Source organism: Lemur catta, chromosome 3 (assembly GCF_020740605.2).
Source record: "Lemur catta isolate mLemCat1 chromosome 3, mLemCat1.pri, whole genome shotgun sequence".
NCBI lineage: Eukaryota > Metazoa > Chordata > Mammalia > Primates > Lemuridae > Lemur > Lemur catta.
This window is the reverse complement of record NC_059130.1, coordinates 18,166,880-18,193,382: the sequence shown is the minus strand read 5'-3', so window position 1 is coordinate 18,193,382 and position 26,503 is coordinate 18,166,880. Positions and strand designations below refer to the sequence as shown.

The following is a 26,503-nucleotide window of genomic DNA, read 5'->3' as shown; positions in this document are numbered from 1 at the left end:
TAAATTTCATTAGGTAAAAGGAGCAGGATTTCATAGTCCACAAGGTATCAAGTAACTGGGCACTTTCAAAGAACAGAAAAAAGAGCAATGAGGAAAGGGAAAAAGAGAAGGGACAAGAGTGGCATAAAATTAGTCTGGAGAGGAAATTTGAAACCAGATCATGTAGAGCCTTTGGTAAGCAGCATATAAAGGATTTTGGATTTTATCCTAAGCTCAATGAGAAGCCATTTTGAAGGGTTTTGGTGGGGAATGGGGTGTGGTGGGAGCAGTGGTACAGGATGTATCAGATTTCCCTATTTTTTTAAGACCTCCGTGGACCTTATAAAACCATTGTAGGTTTTAAAAAGAGGTTAATCTGAAAAAATGAAAATGCTTGTCTACCCCATTCTTCTTTCACCCAACTAAATTCCAGCACTATTACAGATTGGTTTACATCCTTTCAGATTTTTCCCCCTAGGCATATACAAATATAAATAAAGACACACAGGCAAATGTGTGCGTGTGCAATTTTTTTTGTTTTGGTAACAAAAAGTGTGATTGTACCATACATACACACCTAGTATAATACGATAAATACTGTGTTGCAAGTTTTATGATTTTGCTTTTAGACTTTTTTCATGTCAGTTCTTAGAGTTTTCTTGTGTTTAAAGCTGTATGGTATTCAATTTGTTGGGGGGGTGTGTGGTGGTTTTTTTTTTTTTTTTTTTTTTAGCTCTTTGTTGGTGAACCTTTGGTTTATTTCTCATATCTTACTATAAAAAACAAAGCTGCATTTGTGAAAAGATACTAACATTATTAGTCATTAGAGAAACGCAGGTTAAAACCACAGTGAGGGCCAGGCACAGTAGCTCATACCTATAACCCTAGCACTTTGGGAGGCTGAGGCAGGAGGATTGGTTGAGACCAGGAGTTCAAAACCACTCTGAGCAAGAGTGAGACCCCTCTCTACTAAAAAATAGAAAAAAAATGAGTCCAGCAACCAAAAATAGAAAAAATTAGCTGGGCATGGTGGCATGCACCTGTAGTCCCAGCTACTTAGGAAGCTGAAAAAGGAGGATCACTTTTGTGCCCAGGAGTTTGAGGCTGCAGTGAGCTATGATGATGTCACTGCACTCTAGCCTGGGTGACAGAGGAAGACTGTCCCAAAAAAAAAAAAAAAAAACCACAGTGAGATACACCACAACACATTTTGCAGGATGCTTAAACTAAAAAGACTGAATGTTAACTACAGTAAGTATGTTGTGGAGAATGTGAATGAACCAGAACCTTCAAACACGATAGGAATATAAAATGGTACAACCACTTTGAAAAACAATTTGGCAGTTTCTTAAAAACTTAAACATGTATCTACTACCATAATGATTCAGCCATTCTGCTTCTGTTTATTTGCCAAAGAGAGAAGGAAATATGTGTATTGTGTATATACAAAGATTTATACACAGATGTTAATAGCAACTTTATAATAAGACAAAAACTGGAAACAACCCAAATGTCTGCCTACAGATAACTGGATAAACAAATTGTATATCCATACAGTGGAATATTAATTAACTCAACAATGAAAAGGAATGAACTTGATACAACAGCGTGAATAAATCTCAAAATAATTATGCTGAGTGAAAGAAAACAAATGAACAAAGTGCATACTGTATAATTCCATTTATATAAAACTCTAGAAAAAAACTAAAATGGCAGAAAGCAGATGACTGGGCGGTTGAGTACAAGGTTAAGGGAGAGAGGAATAGATTACCAGGGAGCATGAGGAACCTTGGGGGTGATAGATAGGATCAGTTCACTATTCTTTTTTTTTTTTTATTTCAGGATATTATGAGGGTACAAACATTTTGGTTACATGTCTTTGCCTCACCCAAGCGAGGATTAGAGGCATGCCCTTCCCCTCTACAATGCTCACCGCATCCATTAGTTGTGAGTTTACCCTCCCCCCAACCCCCTAATCCCTGGAGAATATTACTACCGTGTGATGTTCACTATTCTTGATTTTGTTTTCCCAGTTGTATACTATGAGAAAACACATCAAATTGTGCACTTTGAGTATGTTTATTTATGTCATTTATACCTTAATGCTATTTTTAAAAAGCTGCACTGAGGCACAGTGAGCATATAATTCTGTAAGATAAGTTGGTAGAAGTGTAATTACTGGGTCAAAAGTGGTTACACATTTAAAGTTTGCATAGATATTGACAAATTGCCCTCCAGAAAATATTTTGCCAGCTTATATATTTGAAAATTCCCATTTCTGTGCTATCTTTCCAACACTGGTAAATCAATCACTTTTCTTCCGTCTTTACCAATCTGATTAAGAATGACATTATTGTTGATTTCGTTTTCATCTCTTTTATTAGCACAGTTGGTTATCTTACGTTCATTGATTATTTTTATTTCTTCTGTGAATTGTCTTTGTCTTCTGTGAAATGCCTGTGCTCATTTTACTATTGGATTGTTTTTTTCCTTTTAAATAATAGAAACTATTTATATAATACTTAACCCTGTGTTCCATGTAGTTATTCAGGGATGCTCAAAAATATTGGTTTAATGAATAAATGAATTAATATTTTTCCAGTTAGACTTTTAACTTTATTTATGGTGACTGTCCAGTCTAGTGAAACCTGCTGGTAATTGCTTCAGTTAGCATTTCTCAGTTGGAAGCTATAATGGCACAGGAGAGCCCTTTTGTATACTTCCTATTCACCTCTTCCTGAGTAGGTAACATGGGATTTTCATGTCTGTTTTGAATCCTTTGTTTTTAGGTGGGATGCAGCCCCATTTCCATCTTTGGCCCACATTAGGAGCTTCCCCTCTTCACAAATCCTCCAGTTGACTTGAGTGAGTTGCAGCTAGGGATTCTCCTCTAATTTTAACGTTACAAGTGTATTCTTGGCCAACAGCTGTGACCACAATACAGCTGCTACTATCCCTTAATTGTGCTTCAGCGAACCCACAACCTACTCTCACCTTCAGTCCTTCATGTCTCTGGCATGCAATTTTGTAAGGGCTTTCAGAAAATTGTCCTATTTACCTTTTAGGAGGATTCTCCCTTGCCTGTGATGTATTGTGAACTGCTCCATTCTGATCATTTTTACAATTCTACCTTGGTTTATTATTCATAGTTTACTCCAAAGTTTATACTTTAATGCTGTTATTTCTGATTTATAGCTGTGCAAATCAGTGTACTTTTAGGGGAAGAAAAGAGAGCAAGAAGTAAATGTATATGTTTAGGTTTCTGTTTTGAACCAGAAATAGATTTGTATAAGAAATAATCTGACTTCTAGTAGGAAAAAAGATTGAAAGGGGGCAGGTCTGGGTACAACTAGGCCAATAAACAAGAAGATTGACAATTATTTAAGTAAGAACAATTTGACGATTTCTTATATGAAATAGTGCAAAATTTAATTTAAGGTAATTTTTATACTTAAATAGTATATTTTTACTTTTATGTAAATATTTTCTCATGTCATCATCATAGTTTTATAGATAAGAAACTGATGTTCAAGTTGGGAATCAGCTGTAAATCACAGTGCTGGGTCCTCTCGTTTTATCCTGCTGCCTCTAATTAAGAAAAGGGCTCAGATCTGTTGACTTTTCTGTGTGTGTGTGTGTGTGTGTGTGTGTGTAGTAATGGTTTGAGATAAGGGCTTTCTATGAGCTATAAGAACTTTTCAGAGCTTTAAAGTTAGTTACTGACATGTTAGATTTCTGGGTATGTGAATGATTCTGGCAGGACTATGGACGTTGAAATAGAAAGAGGGAGACTAGGGAGAAAAATTTGTTAAATAGGATCCTGCAGCATTTTTAAGAAAAGGCAAAAGTGTCAGAGCTATTTACGTAATAGAACATACAGGGTTTAATAGATCATTAGGTTTTGCCCTGAGCACCTGGATATTTGTTGAGTAATATGGTTTTATTCACATAAACTTTATACTGTGTAGGTTCTCGGGGAAGCCTAAAGAAGCACCAATTAAGCTGAGTTTGATATTGGATAATCTGTTAGTTTATTAGTATACTGCATATAAGTGGTGACAATAATGAAATTAATAACTTCTCCTCTGCTTTAATCCATTTACCTTTTTTCTTCTTTCTTTTTAGTTGGAAGATGCTGGCTCAAGTAGTTTAGATAATCTACTAAGTAGATACATCTCAGGCAGTCACCTACCCCCGCAGCCTACAAGCACCATGAATCCTTCCCCAGGACCCTCTGCCCTATCTCCAGGATCATCAGGTAAAGCAAACAGGATATTCGCTTCTTTCTTTAATACGTAAAGCCTCTCTCAGTGTCTCTACTAGTGTCCTGTGGAAAAACAGAATCAATAGTAGATACATATATAGAGAGGGAGATGGAGAGATTTATGTTAAGGAATTGGCTCATGTGACTGTGAGTACTGGCAAGTCTGAAATCTGCAGGGCAGGTCGGCAGGCTAGAGACCCAGGAAGAGTTATGTTACAGCCTTGAGACCAGAGTCTGGAGGCAAAATTCTTTCTTGGGGAGGGGAAGGTGGAGATAGGACCTTCTGTTTTCTCTCTTAATGAGTTCAACTGATTGTATGAGGCCTAACCAACATTATGGAGGATAATCTGCTTTTTTCAAAGTCTATTGGCTTAACTGTTAATTACATCCAAATATTAATAATATTTTCACAGCAACACTTTAGACTGGTATTTGGCCAAATAGTGGAGTATCATATCCTAGCCAAGTTGACACATAAAATTAACTGTCATGGTAACAAATATTTGTTTTTGATTGTTCTTTGTAATTATTTTTGTTCAAATACTATTAGCACTCTTTAGCTAACTGAAGTAATTTTAATATATATCTATAGTCTATGCTGTTCAGAGCTCTAAAATACTTATTCCTTACTTCGGTCACATTCTTTGCTGGGTTTGTAGACACATTTATTTTTTATCTTACATTTTATAATATAGAAGGTCAGTTGAAGAGTTCTTGGGTTTCAACTTTAAAAGACTTTGTAAAATAATGAAAAATTGTTTAAAAAAATGAGTTGAGGAAAAGCAAGTTATTTTTCAAATTATAATTTTAAAATTAAAACCTAAATTATAGAAATCTGTTAAAATACCTGTGATGTTTAGCTCTCTTCCAGAAACCCAGTTTTATTAACTCTATTACCAGGTGAATCAATTGGGACTCTCATGAATATATGATTAAAGCAACTCCAAACATGTTAACAGTCCAGAAGTGGTTATGAAATGTATTTTTGTGATATAAATTAAATGTTATTTTTTTCTTATTGAAACAGACCACCTGCTTATTTCTAGAGGAGGAACAGTTCAAATTTAAATGTGGATTTTGCCGTTTTTTGAGGCTTAATAAGAATTATTTCAGGACTTCTAAAAAGAATACTTAATGGGAATCCAAGTAGAATATTTTATCAGGTGACTTGGGAGAGATGGCAGATAGGTTTCTCTTGATCTGGTAGTTTTTGTTGACTAGATAGTAATTCTCTGAGGAAGATTCTGAAATGATGTCTGGGCTCAGATGAGAGAAACTGGTCAATGTCATGCCACCCCTGACTTTGCAACTAGGTCTGATTTCCAAGAATTTTAAAGTTGAGTTATAATAATCTTGAGTTTTCTAACCAGTGGGTAGAATTCCAGATATCCTTATATGTATTTATATACATTTTGACTTACTATTTTTTAGGTTTATCCAATTCTCACACACCTGTAAGACCCCCTAGTACCTCTAGTACTGGCAGTCGAGGCAGGTGAGTATTGTTATTAATAACTATTTTTTCCTTTTTATTATGAAAAACTTCAAGTACATGTAATAAAAGTAGAATATTACAGTAAACCCTCATATACTTATCACCTGGCTTCAACAATGACCAAGTTATGGCCGATCTTGTTTCTTCTATACTCCTATTCATTTCCCTCCTGGTCTGGATTATTTTGAAACAAATCTCAGACATCATATTATTTCCCTTGTGACTATTTCAGTATATATCACTTAATAAGAATTTTAAAAATATATAACCACAGAACCATTATCACCTGAAAAAATTAACAGCTCATTCTTTAATATCCGTATAGATCCAGTTGATGTTTAGAGTTCCCAATTTTGCCATCAATGCCTTTTTTTAAACAAATTATTTCTTTGAATCAGATTCACATAAGCTCTATAGATTGCCATCGATTGATATGTTTATATCATTATCAATTTATTTGTTGCAAAAATGTAGTTCTTTTTCCTATAGAGTTTCCCCTGTTTCTCCATCTTATCATTTAAATATGCTTCCTCTGCTGGACATGGTGGCTGATACCTGTAATCTCAGTACTTTGGAAGACCAAGATGGGAGAATCACTTAAGGCCAGGAGTTCAAAACCAGCTTGGGCAACAGAGCGAGACCCTGTCTCTATTTAAAAAAAAAAAAAATGTTTCTCATCTGCATTAGTATTTAGATCAGGAGGTTTGATCAGATTCAGGTTTGATTTATGGGGAGGGGGAGGGCAAAAATACTTAATGGTGGTAATGTTTTACCCATCATGGGCACATTGTGTCTGGTTGGGGTTTTTGTGATAGCAACAATTAGTGATCATTGCTTCATTGCTTAGCTCTTTTTTTTTTACTGGTTGAAAAATGATTTGAATTGTTGTCATTCCTTATTTATCAGCTTAGAATATTTTTATAAAGAGGTACTTTCTGTCATCAACTGTTGGGTTATAGGAAAGGCAGGATAAATTGATTCTTTATTAGCCTGCTTTCATGGTAATGAGTTGATTCCCAGCACCTTCCAACAGTGATCAGTGAGTTTTATTATTATTACCTTGATGAACTCAAATATGTAAACATATTTTAGGCTGGACACTATGGCTTATACCTGTAATCCTTCTACTTTGGAAGGCCAAGGCAGAAGGATCACTTGAGGCCTGGAATTTGAGGCCAGCCTGGACAACATAGCGAGAACCCATCTCTACAGAAAAATTTAAAAAATAAACCAGGTGCAGTGGTGCACACCAATAGTCCCAGCTACTTGGGAGGCTGAGACCCAGGGGTCTGAGGCTACAGTGAGCTGTGATGGCACCACTGTACTCCAGCCTTGGTGAAAGAGCAAGACTCTGTGTTTCTTTAAAAAAAAGAAGAAAAAAAATGAAAAATATGTCTTATATATTTTAATCCATTATAGATGCTCTTTTTTATTGATAGTTTAAATTATTCCATCTTTGACCTGTCAAAAGCTTTTGCAGAGGCCAGGCTCAATGGCTCACGCCTGTAAACCTAGCACTCTGGGAGGCTGAGGTGGGAGGATGGCTTGAGCTCAGGAGTTTGAGATCCTGAACAAGAGTGGGACCTCTTTATTAAAAAAAAATAATAAATATAAAAGCTTCTTCAAGTTTGTTCCTTGGTCTTTTTGTTATAATCACAGTAGTCTTTGAAAGCTTCCTTATTTCCTAGGAAACAGTGCTCCAGGTTTATCTTGTACAGTTTTTGCTTTGGACTTGGAATCAGTTGTTTTTCCAAGAAATTCTGGTTATGTTAGTGGGAAAATAGTGTGTAGAGATAACGCACTAGGGGTACTTGTTGCTACTGAATCGTTCATTGTTTCTTAGGCCTTTTTGGTAGACAGAGCTGAGAAATAGGAGTGCATGTGTCCTTCTTGTGTGTGTGTTTATATATGTGTTTTAAGATAGAATACTGATTTTTACTCTTCTCTAGTTTGAATAATTTAGTATATTGCAAGAGAGATTTTATTTAAGATATTATATGAATGTTTTTTATTTGTATGTATGTATGTGGATGCATTGTCAAAATTGGTCCTATTAAATACTTGCCTGGCTTTTTAATTATATTTTAAATAAATAATCAGTGCTTTTAGAAGAAAAGTACTAACTCAGTGAAAAAGTTGTTCATTCTCAATTGGCAATCCATTCTTACCAGTTATTCACTTCTCTTAACAGTGATTTTGCTTTGTGCTCATGATAGAATTAATTAGTCATGTGCCTGTCCTCTTGGTTATTATCATTACATTGATTCAAATAAGGATATTCCAGGTTATTGGCGACTTGTTATCCTCTTCTCCCAATCCCTAGTTCCCAAAAGCCAGAATAGTCTTTGGAGAGGCTTCATGAACCACTGTTACTGATGTTGTATTCTTTAGAGGTCTGGGAAGGTGGAGAAGAGCTGAAAATATTTTTATAAAAAGAAGCAATCACTGACATTCTATACCACTGGCCTAGGAATATAATTATTTACTAGATTCCTTAAATGATTTACTTATAAGTGCTTCAGACCATAAAATGTGTTTGCAGGGTCTTCTGAAAGTTTTACCTACATTTTTAAAGAGGTTGAAGCTAGGGCTATACCATATTCTTCTTAACTGCATTATGAGGTATCCTTATCTTCTATAAGTTTAATTTTCTATTGTCTTCACTTAAGTGAGCATTACTTTTTGTATAATTGTTTTTACTTACACCATACTGTTAAACATGTGTGACCGTTATTTGTTGTTTTTATTAGCTGTGGGTCATCAGGAAGAACTGCTGAGAAGACAAGTCTTAGTTTTAAATCTGATCAAGTAAAGGTCAAGCAAGAACCTGGAACTGAAGACGAAATATGTAGTTTTTCAGGAGCTGTGAAACAAGAAAAGACAGAAGATGGCAGGAGAAGTGCTTGCATGGTAAGCTCCCACTGGGATCTGACAGGGATTTAAGGAAGTCACTTCATTGATTCTTCCATCTCTGAGTATATTAAGACTGAATGGTGTTTCTGGGGACATTTATTTATCTTTGAATTTTCATGTCTGGCACTAACCAAATATCTTTTTCTAACTCAACATTTTTGTCTAAGAGTTAGCTATAATTAATCAGAAAAGATGTAATAGTTTTAAGTACTCATTTGAAATTATCTTTGAATTTCTATTTTGTCAGTATTTTTGCCATGATACTAAATTGGGTTCTATCTTTTTCTGAAATTATTAATCATCTCAGTAGTTACATTGAATCTCAGGCCACAGAAGATCCTAGGCATTGTCCTGGACCTGTGAACTTAGCGTTAAGATTGCTGACATAAGAGAAGTTTATTGATGAAAGAGTTTTATGATGGGAAGATTGTCTTTGGCTTATAAGTTATTAACCAATCTAGAGTTCCTCAGATGGAACATTTTATAAAATTTATAATATAGAATGAAGGAAGGCCCAAGCCCCTCTTCATTTTTCCTCACTGCTTGGGCTTTTGTTTGTCTCACTTTCTACATGATTGGCACGTAGGAATTTCATTGCATGGTATTAATATATTCACCACAGTGTATATAGATTTAGAGAGCAAGAGATTTAGCTTTGGGTTTGGAGCAGTGTTACCTCTTCATCCAGAACTTGGTTTGGAAAATACCCCCATTAAAAATGGGTGCAAAGGGTTTTGAAAGATTTCTTTTACATTGTCACAATCTTCCTACAATAGTAGAATGTTAGGTGGGTAGAAGAACATTATAGAATGTTTCTCAAATGCTATGTAAAATATTCTGGTGTGAAAAATGTGTGCCATAATTAGCTGTCTGTTGAAAAAGTATAACCCTATGCTTACTCCCCAATCAGCATGCTTAACAGTTTAATTAATTTCCTATTAATCTCAGTGAACCAATATTAGGGGGATAGAACCCTTAAAATCATACATCTGCATGCCTAAATAATTTTGGGGTTATTGTCATTTCTTTATGTCATTAGTGTGATTCATAAAAGAATTTCATGTCAGTATATCTATACACATATTGATATAACTTTTAAATACACTACATACAGTAAGGATTAAATGATTCTTCAAGTATTTGTCATTGTTTTGTTTTAGTTGAGCAGTCCTGAGAGTAGCTTGACACCACCCCTCTCAACTAACCTGCATCTAGAGAGTGAGTTGGATGCATTAGCAAGCCTGGAAAACCATGTGAAAACTGAACCAACAGATATGAATGAAAGCTGCAAACAGTCAGGGCTCAGCAGCCTTGTTAATGGAAAGTCCCCAATTCGAAGCCTCATGCACAGGTCAGCAAGGATTGGAGGAGATGGCAACAGCAAAGATGATGACCCAAATGAAGACTGGTGTGCTGTCTGCCAAAACGGAGGGGATCTCTTGTGCTGTGAAAAATGTCCAAAGGTCTTTCATCTAACGTGTCATGTTCCAACACTTCTTAGCTTTCCAAGGTACCAGTGAAGGAATTGATTTTGTTATTTTTGTTTATTTTCGTAAGCTGAAAAAAAATAGCAGAAAGTTGTTTTCAGGGCAGATGGCCTTCTAACCAGTGCATAGTATTTCTAGAAAACAGGGAGCCTTTTATTCCTTTGGTATTATGTTCCAGAGAAAAAAGAATAATAAAATGTCTGAGATCTAAGTGGTATGTTTATATTCAGTGTAAGCAAATTAGATAAAATTCTAAATTAAGAGGGGCAAAGAGGATTGGTGTGTTGGAGAAAATCTCTTTCCTCTTGGCGAATTTTTAATCTATTGCCATCATTCTTAATAGGGTATACAATAATAATTTTATTTATGAATGCCATTCAATTTGAGGAGGATTTATTGGATCATACCCAAAACTTTTCTAATGTTTGAGAGCTTTCAAAAGACATTTTAAAAGAAAAAACAAATCATCTGTAAAAACACTTTTGATGTTGTGGAATTTTTTATCGGGGGAGGGATAAGTTTCCTCTTGGCCAGAGGAAGTGGTTAATTTGTAGTGCCTACCTGAAGCACTCACAGTGTGTGCAGATTTCTCAGATTTTTCCTGTGATCAGCTAGTAGAAATGTCTTTCGGTCATCAACTTTTGGAATGGACAGTTATTGAGTTCCTTGTAGAGAAGAAGAACTTGGGTTAAAGATAAATAAAAAAGAGATTGGGGGAGAATATGAGCTTTGTCCTCAAACTGATAATACCCCATGACTGCTAAATGTGGTTTGAACCATTAAAACATTCATTGGTGAGCACCCAAGGCAAACTGATGATATCACAGCTAATAAGTGGAACAAATGTGTGGGGCTAGGTTACAAAACCTGTAGTCTGGTTGTAATTCTGTAGTGAGCTTGGGCAGTTCACTAATTTTCAGGGATCCATTTCTGTAACTACAAATGGTGGGGTTTGGTTTAGAAGGGCTCTAATTTTTCCCTTCCAATTAACAATTTTATATTTTATGTTCATGCAATCTCTTATGTCTGACTGATTTCAGAGACTATAAAATAGAGTCATACTTACTTCTTTCAATCTTCCCCTTTTTTCCTTAACCCCCAATTTCCTTTTAAATGAAAGTATACCAGCATTCTCTGGGGGGAAACTGAGCTTTTTTCTTGCTACAGATAAAAAAAAGAAAGTTCATATTTCCTTTCCAATTCCTGAGTGGCAGTGATTTTAATTGAATAATGCTACTCTCTTTGAAAGATTCAACCTTTTGGATTAGAAATCTGGTAGATATATAAGCAGAATGTTTTTCTGAAGAATTGTAATTCTCACCTAAATCTTAGGAGGTATAGTCATTTGCCAGAGATGTAATAAGGACCTTCTTTTTCTTTACTCTTTCAGAAAAGAAAAGCACTGGCACTTTGGTCTTGAAATTAAGGCTTTTCATATTTTTCTTTCCTTTAGGTAGTAATATCTACTGGGATGTCAGGATTTTGCCACTGAATGCTTTCTTTCAAAAGCAGATGCTTTGGAAAGGATTGTAAACTGTTGACACAAATACATTAGTACAAGCCTTAGATTTAGGATTTACATATCTATTTTTGTATATATCTCTATATCTGTTTATATATAGCATGAGTGCACAAATATGAATAAATCATTTTAGAATTTACAGTTATATAGAAATCCCTGATACAAACAAAGTATACACTTAGCAGAGTTAAGAGATAAGGGGTATATGTACATGTGCTTGTACTTGCAGGTATGTGTGTTATGTGTAATCTAGCTTTTGACTGGCCATGAAAAGAGAATTGATTTGCAAGATACCTGACAAACTCCATAACCTCTGCTGTTCTTATTCATGAATATTGGGTGCATGTAATGGTAATACTGAAGCCTGAGAGAGTTGGTCTTAGGCCTTGTGCTGCAAGTACTGATCATCAACTTTGTACTATGAAGAGACTCCTTTTTAATGCAGAGATGTCATTTTTATAATGCTTTCCAGAAAGTAATCAAAGAAAGACTGGGAAAAGTTTTGGGGAGTTTTTTCGGTTTTTAAAGAAAACTTTTTTTTTTTCATGGATTTTTTTGGTGTTTTGTTGTTGTTTTGAGACGGTCTCACTGTGTTGCCTGGGCTAGAGTGCAGTGGCATCATGAGAGCCTCAGACTGCTAGGCTCAAGTGATCCTCCTGCCTCGGCCTCCTGAATAGCTGGGACTACAGCATGTGCCACCATGCTGGGCTAAATTTTCTATGTTTTATAGAGACAAGGTCTCACTGTGTTGCTCAGGCTGATCTCGAAATCCTAGCCTCAAGCCATCGTCCCACCTCAGCCTCCCAGAATGCTGGGATTACAGATGTGAGCCACTGCCCCTGGCCTTTGGGGGGGGGAGTTAATCACACACCTTCACCTTATGAGATTTGACAAGTATAGAACCTCCCTTTCCCCCAAAAATTACAAAGTAAACAAACTAGAGTCTCATATCTAGGGAACTAGCTTCCCTAGAGCAAGCTTTGTTATAATTACACAGACTAATTGCCTATTTCCCTGTTTAGTGGGGACTGGATATGCACATTTTGTAGAGATATTGGGAAGCCAGAAGTTGAATATGACTGTGATAATTTGCAACATAGTAAGAAGGGGAAAACTGCACAGGGATTAAGCCCCGTGGACCAAAGGGTAAGTGTCAAATAAATTGATTTGTTATTAGGGATTCTGTAGGTGTCTGCCTATATACATCTTTTTTTCCCTGTGTGTTATGGACATAACTTGATATTAGGTTGGTGCAAAAGTAATTGTGCACCAGTTGTTTCTGACTGAATTTTAAATCGTTATAACTAGGCTCAAACACATCTTTATCAATCAAAATAGGAACAATTACAATTAATACATTTTCGACAACAAGAAATAGGTTTGTTTATTCCTGTATCGTAAAAATCCATGCTTTGGGATTCGACAAACTCTTGGAAAGCATTTTCTGTATCTGCTGGTTGTGGAAGTGTTTTTCCCGCAAAAGGTTGTCAAGATGCTTGAAGAAGTGGTAGTCGGTTGGCAAGAGGTCAGGTTAATGGTGGATGAGACAAAACTCATAGTCCAATTTGTTCAACTTTTGAAGTGTTGGTTGTGTTACTTGTGGTTGGGCATTGTCGGAGAAGAATTGGGCCCTTTCTGTTGACCAGTGCTGGCTGCAGGTGCTGCAATCTTTGGTGCATTTCATCGATTTGCTGAGCATACGTCTCAGATGTAGTGGTTTTGCTGGGATTCAGAAAGCTCTAGTGGATCAGACTGGCAGCAGACCACCAAACAGTAACAATAACCTTTTTTTGGTGCAACTTTGGCTTTGGGAAGTGCTTTGGAGCTTCTTCTCGGTCCAACCACTTGTCCTGGTTGTCGTGTAAAGTCCACTTTTCATCACACATCACAATTTGCTCGAGAAATGGTTCATTGTTATTTACAAGAGGAGAAGACCACACTTCAAAATGGTGGGTTTTTTTTTATTTTCGATCAGCTCATGAGACACCGCTCCATTTATCGAGCTTTTTCATCTATCCAATTTGCTTCAAATGCTGAATGACTGTAAAATGCTCAACGTTGAGCTCTTCGGCAACTTCACATGTAGTTATAAGAGTATCAGCCTCTATGATTGTTTTCAGTTGGTCATTGTCAACTTCCGATGGCCAGCCACTGTGTTCCTCGTCTTCAAGGCTCTCTCTCCTTTGCCAAATTTCTCGAACCACCACTGCACAATACATTCATTCGCAGGTCCTGGGCCAAATGCATTGTTGATGTTGGGAATTCTCTCCACAGCTTTACGACCCATTTTGAACTCAAATAAGAAAATCGCTCAAATTTGCTTTTTGTCTAACATCTTTTCCATAGTCTAAAATAAATACAAAATAAACAGCAACTAATAAGTTATTAGCAAAAAAATAAAGCGAGAAATGCACATTAAAATGAAATATAACCACATGTATTTAAGAATGTATTCCAGCATCAAATGGCAAATTTCAATGCTGAAACTGCAATTACGTTTGCACCAACCTGTACATTTTTATTTTTTAATCTTGTCATCTGATTATATACTAAAGGCATATTGAAGACTTCTGAAATCTTTCTAACCCTGAACTCCAGGCTCTTCTATGCAGCTTAACATGTCTTAACTAAAACTGTGATTTCTAATCTTCTCCCTCAAAAAACAAAACAAACAAACAAACAAAAAAACAACAAGCAAATAACAACATAAAAAACTGTCCTTCTCCCCCAGTATTCCCCTTCATTGGATGACACCATTCATTGCTGTTGCTCAGGATAGAAACCTATTAGAAATGAAAGAATCAAGAATGACTGTAATACCATTTACTTACTTCCCCCCACCATTACCACCCTAGGTAACCATCACAATTTCTTATCTGGACTATTGTAATAATCTCTTAACTGGTCTTTCTGCTTCTCCTCTTGCCCTTCACAGTCCATTTTCTGTACTGAACAGAGTATTCCTTTTTAAAAAGGTGTGTATCACTTCCTTGCCTAGAATCCTCTAATAGCTTTCCATCATGTTAAAAATGAAATTTAAAATCCTCTCCTCACTCAGATTTCTACTGATCTGATCTGTAGTCTATGATGTCCAAAGACAAAATATCTTTTACATGATTCTATGGTCATTAGAGTTAAGTTTCTCTCTAATCTGCTGTATGTATTTGCAAAATCCTGTGTCCACTGTCTGTGAAGATAAGGTATGTGTTTAAGGTATACAAGCTTATATTAAAAGAAATTTAAATAAATAGAAAACTATGAATGTAAAATGCATTTCAGTTTACTCCTGATTGTGTAAAAAAAAATTTTGGAATTGTATTGAGTAGACAGTTTTTATTTATCTTGAACCTGAGTGGCATCATTTGAAGCAATAACATTTGTCTTGCCTGCCTCAGGAAATTACAATGAAGAACAACAGTGATTATTTATTTATTACGAGGTAATCTATAATTTTTTGCACCAAGTGCTGTATGTTGCTTTTGTGACTCCCATTTGTATAAATAATCAAGAATTAATAGATATGTTACCTTAGTTATCTTATTAGAATAAAGGAATTCTTATTTATTTAAAGTAGAACAGAAGATAGTCTCGAAACTAAATGAGAAGTTAGGCAGTTTTCTTTGTGTGTGTATATATTTAGTTGAATAGCTAGTAAGTAGGAGGTTTATGTTTAATTTGTTATAATCACATTTTGTAGTGATATAGTTCTCATTCTCAAGAATATTTTAGGGGAAAAATATTTCATGTGTTTTCCTTTCCTTGTTTGGGCCAGAAATGTGAACGTCTTCTGCTTTACCTCTATTGCCATGAATTAAGTATTGAATTCCAGGAGCCCGTTCCTGCTTCGGTGAGTTGCCTACCTTAGTACCTCCCTGGTGAAGAGGTCCCATATAATACTTAAGAGTATGGGCTCCGGCCTTAGACTGCTTGTATTATTAAATATGAAATGTCCAATTTTGAATCAAAAGGGTAGTTTATTATTAATATATCTCAAACAAGAAGCAGTACAATTAATCAAAGTAATGAGCCTAAGCTATCAACAGTTTTGCCATCTTAACGATAGCTTGTTCATGCCAGCAGTGAAGAAGCCTGGAGGGTGAGTGGCGATAAAAGGCATTTTCCACAGCTTGTTGAGAATTGAGTAGTTTTCCTTACAAGAAGTGGTCCAAAGCCTGGAAGATGTAGTCAGTTGGTGCAAGGTCTGGTGAATACAGTGGATGACAGAGAGTTTCCAAGGGCAGCTGCTGTAGTTTGTGCAACATGTGGTTGAGCATTGTCTTGCAAGAGGATTGGCCTGTCTGTATTGACCAATCTCAGCTGCTTAATCACAAGCATCCTCATCATTTCATCCAATTGGTTGCAGTAGACATCCGCTGTAATCAGTTGACCAGGTTTCTTGAAGCTGTAGTGGACCACCAAATAGACACCATTAGCTTTTTATGATGAATATTTGGTTTTAGACTGTGTTTTGGCACTTCATCTTTATCCAGCCATTGTGCCGAATGCTTGAAATTGTCAAAAAGAATCCGTTTTTCATCATATGTAACAATACAGTGTAGAAATGGTTTGCCTTTATGTCATGACAGAAAAGAAAGGCAAGTTTCAAGATAATTTCTCTTCTGACACTCATTTAATTCATGTGGTACCCATCTATCCAGCTTCTTTACCTTGCTGATTTGTTTCAAATGGTCCACTATTATTGGAATAGTAATGTCAAATCTTGCTACTAATTCACGCATAGGTTGAGATGGATTCGCTTCCAGTACAGCTTTCACGCTCACCATGAGCTTTCAGCTCATCATTATCCTCCTTGGTCTTAGGTCGCCCACATGGCTCATTTTCAAGACTAAAAGTACCAGAACAGAACTTCTCAAACCATCAACGACAGAGTGTGCGTTCGTTAGTCACATCCTTCCCAAACACTTCATTGATATTTCGAGCTGTTTGTGCGGCATTGGTTTCATGACAGAAATCATAAATAGCATGAATTTTTGACTTATCCATGGATTCACAAAAACTGCTCTTAAAACATTAAAAAGATAATCACAAGCCAAAACTTGCATTTGAAAGACTGAGGATGTACCTTCACTATAAAAATAAGAAGTGTCAAAGTGAAATGTCAGAGACATCAACTGTCAAACTTAGTACTTAAAGAAATCATTTCATACTTAATAACCTAATATAACTCAGGCTTCTTGAGTAAGCTCCTCAGCCTCTCTAAGACTCAGGTTTCTTTTCTGATACCGTTTCTTACTTCACTGAGATGTTCTGAGGGTTATATCAAATAACCTATGTGAAGTATTTTGTAAGAAATAAATAAAGGCTCTGAACTACGGTAAAAGGAAGATGAGAGGTGTTCAATGCATAATAAGTGTGGTAAGAATATGTTATACACACTCTATTTGCTGGCCATCAGTTTTTGAATGATACATTATTGCATACCAGACCTGTTATAGAATATTAAATGATAGTTGACTTGTTTACTGGGTAGGCTGAGAAATGAATTTTAAAGCACAAAAGGTCTAGACCCAAGGAAAGATGTATTGTACAAGTAGTGATCATCTGATTCTAGAAAGTCTATCTCCAAGTTGAGGGATTTCACAGTAGAAAATTATGTGCAGATATTTTCTTTTCATTGACTAAAGAGCTTCTCTGTCTTCACTTATATCTCAAGGGTAGAAATTTTTGGCCGAAGATGGGGCCAGAATTCCCTAGCATCATTACTAAATTGTTAATAGATTTTTCTTATGATTGCCATCTTTCTTCCTCTGTTGCTAAGTTGTAACTTCTCTGTGATACAAAAGACATTCTCTATGATGTCTTTTAGAAGACACAGTCTTTCTCTTTTTTTTTTTTTTTTTTTTTTAAGAGACAGGGTCTCACTATGTTGCCCAGGCTGGGGTGCAGTGGCTAATCACAGGCATATTCACAGCTCACTGGAGCCTGGAAATCCTGGGCTCAAGGAGTCCTCCGCCTCAGCTTCCCAAGTACCTGGGACTACAGGCGTGCACCATTGCACCAGACTAGGACATCGTATTCTAACCATAACCTTAATACATTTTATACACTTTTTCTTTTTTCTTTCCTTTTTAAAATAAAACTCTTCAGGAATCATAAAATTCTGATGAGCCAAATGGCTTTAAGGCTCTTGCTGATTGCTTTCTTTCCAAATCTAATTATCAAAGGTAGGGCTTTGAGGACTTTGACCAACCATAGAGACTGGCACATATTCTGCATAAGATTTGGTTTTCATGATATGATTGGAAGATTTAAAGTATAATCACTGTACCCAAAATTTGCAAGTAGCTGGCTCAATAATGAACATGTTTTTTTCTAAAATTAATGTTATACATTTTCAAATTAAACTTTTTGTAGAATTATCTACCCTTATTTATTTGCTTATTTTAGATACCAAACTACTATAAAATTATAAAGAAACCAATGGATTTATCTACCGTGAAAAAGAAGCTTCAGAAAAAACATTCCCAACACTACCAAATCCCAGATGACTTTGTGGCTGATGTCCGTTTGATCTTCAAGAACTGTGAAAGGTTTAATGAGGTATGTTAGCTTCCAACCTATAGAGTCTTGGTTTGTTAGTTTTTGTTTGCTTGTTTTTTTCCCTGCTGAAAGAGTTTGCTAACTTGATTAAAAATTTCTTCTGCTGAAGTCCTGTCAAAAGTAGAAATCTAATTGTATTCACAGCTCCAACAAAGAAAGTTTACATGTATAATTTGGAGTGTACACTTAAATGTAATAAGATTAATATTTTTGAGTATCCCTTCCTAAATGAGTTGAGGGTTGAATTAAGTATGGAAAATAGTCTGTAGTTCAGTATGTTTTGTGGGTAATGATAAACAGCCTGAATTTGGGGTACATTTAGGAAAGGTATCTGTACCCTTTTCGTTGGATTTTATTATTTACCACATAAATATAGAACCTTAAAATCATAAACTAAGCTCTGGTGACTTATCTTGAATAGTAGCCCAGAGTGTATAATACAGAGTTTTCTAATTTCAGCAATTTGACTTTCATTAACTTTTTGTTATACATTTTTTTTGAGGGTAAGTTTGGGCTATCCATACCTTGGGAAGAAATGTGATATAAACCTCTTTCAAGGAAATTATTTTTGTTATCTTTGGGACAAAGTCTAGTCTGTTATTGTTATGGAAGGTTTTCATTATAGGAGAAGAAAATGGCATTTAAGGAGAATTCACAGTCTTGAAAAGATTAATACTCTAATCTTTTCTCTGTTGCTGATAAAATTTGAGTGCCATAAGGCTATTGCTAAAATAAATCACATAAAAAAGTGTACCTATCCATAGCTACCTCTGGAAGCATCCAGGTGGCATTTTAGAATTAAAAACAAAACAATACAGGAATGTTCTGGAAAAAGAAAAAAGAAAAACAAAACAAAAAAATCCTCATAAGGTGAAAATTCTAAGTCACCTTTATAGCAATACAATAACAGAGAAAATTAGTAAAATCGCACTAATTTGAAGTTAAATTTAAAGGAACAGTTCCACAGTTTATCTTATTTTTTAATGCAGTTAGATTATTTTCAAGCAAATATTGCTTTCATGAACTATAGTTGATAAGAGGACAACCCTGCCTTAGTACTAGTTAAATAATTTATGATTAACATTGCCAAACAGATAGAATTCCAATGAAGTGGTTTGTTGAAAGTTTGACAATTTTTTAAAGCAACGTTTCTTACGTTATTTGCTTTACAAAATTTTTCTCTTGAATAGATTGATGTATTCAGACCAGTTCCTATTCAGATCGACCTCAATAATTTGAAATGAGACAATTACTGAGGTTTCACAGTAGCTTTAGTAACAGAGCTTTGGTAAAGAAAATGGTTCCATGTTCTGTAGAATTTTAGAAAGCACTTAATCTGGTTATAGCAATTTGTTCTCCCTAGTATGGCTGACTTTCGTCGCCAATCCTGTGCAGTCTCATAACTTTAGAAAGGATTATAATTTCCCTTTTTTTTTTTTTGACTCTGGTATCCTTTTTAGATGATGAAAGTTGTTCAAGTTTATGCAGACACACAAGAGATTAATTTGAAGGTAAGCTTTTCAGACCATGCAAACTTGGTGAAGGAATATGTATTACCAATAGGTGAATATTCCTATCTTTTGCTTGCAGGCTGATTCAGAAGTAGCTCAGGCAGGGAAAGCAGTTGCATTGTACTTTGAAGATAAACTCACAGAGATCTACTCAGACAGGACCTTCGCACCTTTGCCAGAGTTTGAGCAGGAAGAGGATGATGGTGAGGTAACTGAGGACTCTGATGAAGACTTTATACAGCCCCGCAGAAAACGCCTAAAGTCAGATGAGAGACCAGTACATATAAAGTAAAATGACATGGATTTAAATCAATTGTTTAAAAAAAAAAAATGAAAAAGAAAAGGAAAAAAACAGAAAACTTTTATTTAAGTGTTGCTGGAATATCCTGCCTACAGTGGGCACCTCCTTGAAGAAGCTGATAGCTTTTACACAGTATTAGATTGAAATAATGGAGAGAAAACATATTCTTGTCAAGAAAGGGGAGAGAACTCTATTTACAACCTTAAAGGAAAAACTAAAAGAAAAAGTGAAATGATGTGAGGATTTCTGTTACTAATGAGGATGGTTCTTTGTTAAAATGGCAAATGTTGATCATGTGGAATTGATTGGTACACGATACTGGATGTATAAGTAAATACTTGAGGCTCATGTTGCTTGATAAATTGTCTTTTTGGACTAGGTCACACAGTTATTACAAATTTTTAAGCCTCCCCCTCCACATACATACATACTGAGTTGTTTTCTAGTTAAAAATACTTTAGAGTAGCTCAGATTCCACTTTAATGTCAGTGCAGATGTGCACTGAATTATGCCATTATATTTTTTCTCATTTTAATGCTGTTGGGTCTTAGTTTTTAAATTCATTTAAAGAATTGAACAGTAGTTTTATTTTCTACTCATACTTAGGGTCTAGGAGACATGACCACTGGTCATGATTTAATCAGCTTCAATGCTCTACTGAAATAAAAATGGTAACTTTTCAATAGTGGATCATGTAGAGTTGTAGTAGTCATTTCCAGAAAACACTTCCACACAATTACACTTCCCAATTAAATCATGTGATCATACAGTTATTCCCATGAAAGGCAGAATGTTTGTTTCAAAATTAATCTAGTTTTCTGTACATTTAAATTTGAGAAGGTGACAACTGGCTCTTATTCAGTCTTCCTTCATATCAGTTTTCTGATAGACCACTATTGGCAAACAGTTATCTGTCAACTACCAAATGTGTAAAATTTTCTGTATTTCACTTTGTCTTATTTGTAAATAGTGAACTAAAACTTCTGGCAGATCAGCAACATTTGCTGAGCCTGTTTTTTAAGCTAATGTGTATTCTTACTAATGTTCCTATCAAGAATGGATTTGTAATATATGCTGTCTATTTCTAATGTTCACATTCATATTTTGAGGTTCTATCTTATTTTAATAGAGAACAGACTTCTCAAAAAATCTTCAGAAGCAGCTTATTATTGAAATATCAAAATATTGAAATAAACCCGGTGGGGTTAGGTTACTCATCTGTCCACCAAGTGGGACATATGCATGGACTGGGGGCTTTAAGGAGTTAGAAGAGACCTGTAAGTAAATCCTGAAAATGAGCCAATCCCCACTTGAATGGTTACTGGAATAAACCCACCATTACTACCCTGATTGCAGCACCTGAGGATGAACCAACTTGGCTTTGGTTCATTTTTCTTCTCTTCATTTGTGATACTCAAATTTAAGATACATGTTCTAGACTATGTACAGGCTTCTCTTTTGTTGGGTTAAAAATCTTAGTCCTACTTTTGTATGGACACATTAGAATATAAAGAGACCAAAATAGATGAATTTGCCGTTAGATATTTTTCAGACGTCAGCAGATTTGTGGTAAATCATTTGCCTTTTTAAAAATTCAGTTTAATCATGTCAGACAGTAAACTACTCAGAAAATTATTTGACATAATTGTCTAAGAGGTAAATATTTTTTAGTGCGTATTGAATCAAATAAAGTGCTCTAAAGAAATTATTATACAAATTCCTTTGGGTTGTTTTTCTTTTCTTAACAAGTGGTGGTGGGTAAACAAATACGATTCAGGCCTTTTGATTATGTATTTAAATAGTATTGATTTTATTACTGCTATTGACTCTCTTTATTCCCTTGCTTCCTTTTAGCTTCTCTTTCAGTTTTGTTATAAGTTAAGCTTTTAAAAATATACCAAACTATTAAATTACTTCATTCAAATTTCAAATTCCTAAGAAAGTTTTTTAATAAAAGGGAGAAAATAGTTTTAAAATACTTTTACCTATGGCTATTTCCCTTTATTCTACAACATCCATGGTTTCAATTTATAAGTAGACATATATCTAAGGGAAAATTTTTGGAAAGTGAGGAGCAGCAGTATAACTTTGTTTTATCAAGCCTTTGAGTTCTAATGTTTTATATTTGCTCTTCATATGAATCCTTTTTTTAAAAAATCGTAGGTAATAAGTCATAAATAGATTCTGCCAGCTGGGGGGAGAAATAAATTTTAAGTAAATATTTGTCAATATTTGTCGCCTTAAGAGATAATGTATTTCCTTAAAAACATTTCCATGTTAGGAGTTTTTGGCTTTTTTTGTTTTATTTTAAGGTTGGTTAAAGTAATCAGTTTAAAACCACTTTGTTGTCAATATTTAATAGGCTCCATTTCTGTTAATAGAAAATAGTTCATACTGCTGAGGAATTACTAATAATACCTATCAACAAACCACCATTGAGTAAAGGTATTCACTTGAGATTTCACTAAAGCTTTTTTTCTTGCACACGTATCATTGTTTCTGAGTTGATTTGTTCAGCCCTAAGATAACTATAGTTAAAATGTTTGAAGATTTAAATTGATATTCAGATATCTTACAATGTTTTCCTATTAACTTATGTTTCAAAAAGACAAAGATTGAATATCTATCAATCCCTGAAGACAGTTTGTTTGATACTCTCTTACATTTATATTCTTTGTTTAAAAGGCAGTAAATATTTTAGATTTGGAGGAATGTCCACATAATAATGTTTTATTGAAAGCTTTTAAAGTTTTTGCCATGCTTCAGTTTACTTCTCCCATCAGAAAACTAAGAACAAAATGTTCCTCGATCTGTTCTGCTGACCTAAATTTGTGCTTTTAGCACTTGATTCAGCTCATTCATTGAATGAAGAAATTGCCTTACTAGGTGAAGCATGTGAAAGTTCCAAAGTATGGTTAGATTGTAGGTCATGCTCTATATAGAAATATCAAACCATTACTACAGAGAAATGATAGAGCATTGGATCCACTGTTGAAATTATTCTTTTTGGAATCAACAAATTGATCCTTTCTGATTTTATTTCTTACGTAAGGGAATTTTAGATAATTTTAGGTCTCACTTTTTATCAAAACAAGTTTTGAGATTTTTAGTTACTCCAAAGAAATGCTTTTAAAATAGAAGCAAAAGGTTTATAGTGTGCAAATTTTAGATATATCAATTACCTCAGCAGGTATCCTGCCATGTAATTATTAGTGATTAGTGTTAATAAGCCAATAGATTCAGGTCTTCCAACTATGCCCTTGGATTATGGTCTACCATATGTGATTAAATGGTCTCTTACTCCAAAATGGGAGTAGACGCTGTGGCCCCCTCTCCCTTGGCCTTTACATCCTGTGTCCATCCCTGTTCATATACAACACGTGAAATATAAAAATCGCATTTCTTATCAAAGTCAGCACTGCTTATTTGCTTGCATACTCAGCATTGGATCAGTGAGTAGTTTTATAAAAATCCATGCTCCCAACTCCCTTAAAACAATCAAATTCTTAATTCATGCCATGAATTCTTAATTTATGCCATCCATATTAATGATCTGCTGAACATGATTCGATATTTTCAAGTTGTATTACAGTTTGACCATGTACCAGACCTGGATGTTTCCTTTAATTTTTTTCTCACAGTTATCTCCTCCTTGATAAAGCAATAACACTGCTTTAAATCTGTTGCCTAATAGCATGTCAGAATCCTCTCCTGGATGGTGATTTTATAGAAAAGTTTGTATGCATATCACCCAGTCTATCTTTTAAAAATTAAGAAATTTAAAAGTATGCTGGAGGTAATGACAATATATTGTGGCATTTTATTTTAAAAATTGGGGAAAGTTGCATATTTTTTTAAAAGTAGGTGTTTGAGTAAAAAAAATAATCGAAGGTACTTTTTTAAGGAAAAAAATTTATATGCCACAGTTTACATAGACATTTCCGATTTCAACATGTACTCTTGAATATAGCAGTTTCTTTTACTTGGTCAAAATGCATGTATAGCATTTCTTTCATTTTAGTTCCTTGTGTTTGCCTATGTGGTCCTTTATATTTTTTATTGTATCTGAGAAACAAAATTATCTTCAGAAATAAATTAATTTGGATATATTTATCATATCAAACTCTACAGAATGTACAAAATTAAGTTTAGCCCTTTTCCAGCCAGTGATCTTTGAAAACTAAAAATGCTATTCTTTTAAATTCACCAATTTTATATGTGGGAAGGCACTGAAATGATTTTGTAAGTGCCGCTGGCAATATTCCCTTTCAAGTGTGGCCTAAATTTCAAACTTAAGGATGGAATGCATGTCTGCTCCTGGTCTGAAAAAATGTAGGCATTTACTATGTTTTAAAACACAGTGAAACGTGTACATAAGCCTATAAAAAAGATTTGTGCAATTTGAAAGCCTGTTAATTTTTTATGTAGACATACCTACACATGAAAGGGTTAAATTCACAGCCTTACTAGTTGCCCAGTATTTCAATTGGTCTCCCCCCATTGTTATTATTACTACTACTATTATTTTTGCACATAGTTAACTACCCTCAATATGATTCTTAAAAAGTGCTGTTTCTGTGGTATTGTATTCTCTAAATAATCATATTTAATTTTTTTAAACAAGGTTGCAGTTTCTAATTGTTCCGTTCCTGTGTTTTTGCTGGTGTGTAATAAAAGCAAGTTTTTTCTTTTCATGGTTATTTAATACATTAGCTGCCTGTAAATAATTCTTGTTATAATGCTCTGGAATGTGTTGTAGAAGTTGTATTAGATTAGTTTAAACCCTTGTTTGAAAACCACATTGTTTTGTTTATTTCTATTAAATTAGAAAATTGAAAAAGTTTTCAAATGAATTTCTTTTTTTTCCTCCTCTGTGAGATGAGACAATTTTAATTCATCAAAAAAATGTATGCTGTGTGCCAGGCACCAGATACAGTAGTGAACAAGATAAAATCTAGTCCCTGCCTTCTCAATGTTTAGACACTATGTTACAATAATGAGTGTTACAATAGGGATTAACACAGAGTACAGTCGGAATTCATAGGAAAGGATCTAACCCAAACTGTTCTCAGGAAAGGAATCACTTTCACTCATAAAAGATAGGACAGTGGACCAGGCAAAGAGAGAGTGAAAAGAGAGTACAATATATAGAAACCTGTTAAGTGAAAGAGAACATGAATATATTCCAGGAATTGAAAAGTTTGATTCAGCTATAACATTATAAGTCAGAGTAGTAAAATACTAAACTGAAGAACGGAACAGGGTCCTCTTCAAGCAGAGTCTTGAAGTTTATATAAAAGAGTCTGGGACTTAACACTCATGCCAACAAGGAGTCCCTGAAGAATTTTAAGCAGGGTGGGGACTGGAGGGGTGATGTGATTAGATTTGCCTCTCTGAAAGATTATTGTAACTGTGAGGAATGGATTGTGGAGAATATTGGAGGTAGAGATGCAATTGTATGCTGTAAGTAATCCAGGTGAGCCCTAATCTAGCTATCTGGCAGTGGAATGGAGAATAGTAGTCAAATTTTGGAGAGATTTAGAAAGCACAGTAAACTAATAATTGAAGCCATGGGCTTGTTAGCACCTATTAAAATGGGAGAGAGGAAGACAAAGGAATTAGTTTATAGTGGAGGGAGGAGGGCAGTGAGTTTAGTTTGGAATGTTTTCAGTTTGAGGTACTGATGGAAGATTAAGGTGCTGGTGTCCATGGTTCTGGTGTTTAGGGGAGATCCCTGAGCAGAGAGACAGAGCCTGCAAGATCCACCATTTAGTAACTGTATCTGTTTTTATTCATCACTGAGTATGCCAGCACATGGTAGACATTTGGTAAACATCTAACTTGATCCACTAGAATAATAAATGGTAACTAAAACAATGTAAGAGTGCGGTATTGCCCAGGAAATGTATAGAATGAGAAGAGTAGGATAGTTACAACAGCAGAGGAAGCAATATTTAAGGACTAGGAAAAGAAAACTCCACAAAGGAGACTTATGAATTAGACATACAGGATGGAGGAAAGCCAGGAGAATCATAGTGGAAGACAACACAAAGGGGTTTCAAGAAGGGATGGAGGTATTAGTAATGTCCAGTGTTGGCAAGAGTTGAAGTAAAGATAAAGTGGCCATTGAATTTAGCAACGTAGAAGCCACAGATGACCTTGGTAAAGCTGTTCCAGTTTGTGCAGCCACGGGAGTACAGTGGGTTAGGTGAATGAGACACAGAAGGAATGACTGAGTGTAGACTATAATTTCAAGAAGGTTGACTTTGGTTTTTCTTTAGGTTACATAGAACTTAAGGCCATGAATAGCCAAGTAAAACATCAGAATGGGCATTCCTAATTATGTCCCTTCTAGATGCATTTTGTATAGCAGGAAAAAAAAAATGGGTTTCAGCCATTGTACAGACTTTGGTTTGAACCCTTGTTTTACCAGTATGATGTCTCTTGAGTTTCACTTGGCTTATTTGTGA

General features: G+C 35.0%; 1 protein-coding gene across 2 annotated transcripts in view; it reads left to right on the top strand.

Annotated features, from left to right (window-relative positions):
• Positions 1-24,876, top strand: part of TRIM33 (tripartite motif containing 33) — a 125,050-nt gene extending 100,174 nt beyond the window's left edge. The window contains exons 12-20 of one of the 2 annotated variants that reach the window (XM_045546873.1): positions 4,105-4,237; positions 5,675-5,738; positions 8,489-8,648; positions 9,812-10,161; positions 12,683-12,806; positions 15,433-15,507; positions 18,069-18,221; positions 19,682-19,732; positions 19,812-24,876. In XM_045546873.1, the coding sequence (XP_045402829.1) occupies positions 4,105-4,237; positions 5,675-5,738; positions 8,489-8,648; positions 9,812-10,161; positions 12,683-12,806; positions 15,433-15,507; positions 18,069-18,221; positions 19,682-19,732; positions 19,812-20,024 (1,323 nt within the window). In that variant the 3' untranslated portion in view covers positions 20,025-24,876. The remainder of the gene's footprint in view (positions 1-4,104; positions 4,238-5,674; positions 5,739-8,488; positions 8,649-9,811; positions 10,162-12,682; positions 12,807-15,432; positions 15,508-18,068; positions 18,222-19,681; positions 19,733-19,811) is intronic. The other variant, XM_045546874.1, reaches the window with a different exon arrangement.
• Positions 24,877-26,503: the final 1,627 nt, after the last annotated feature.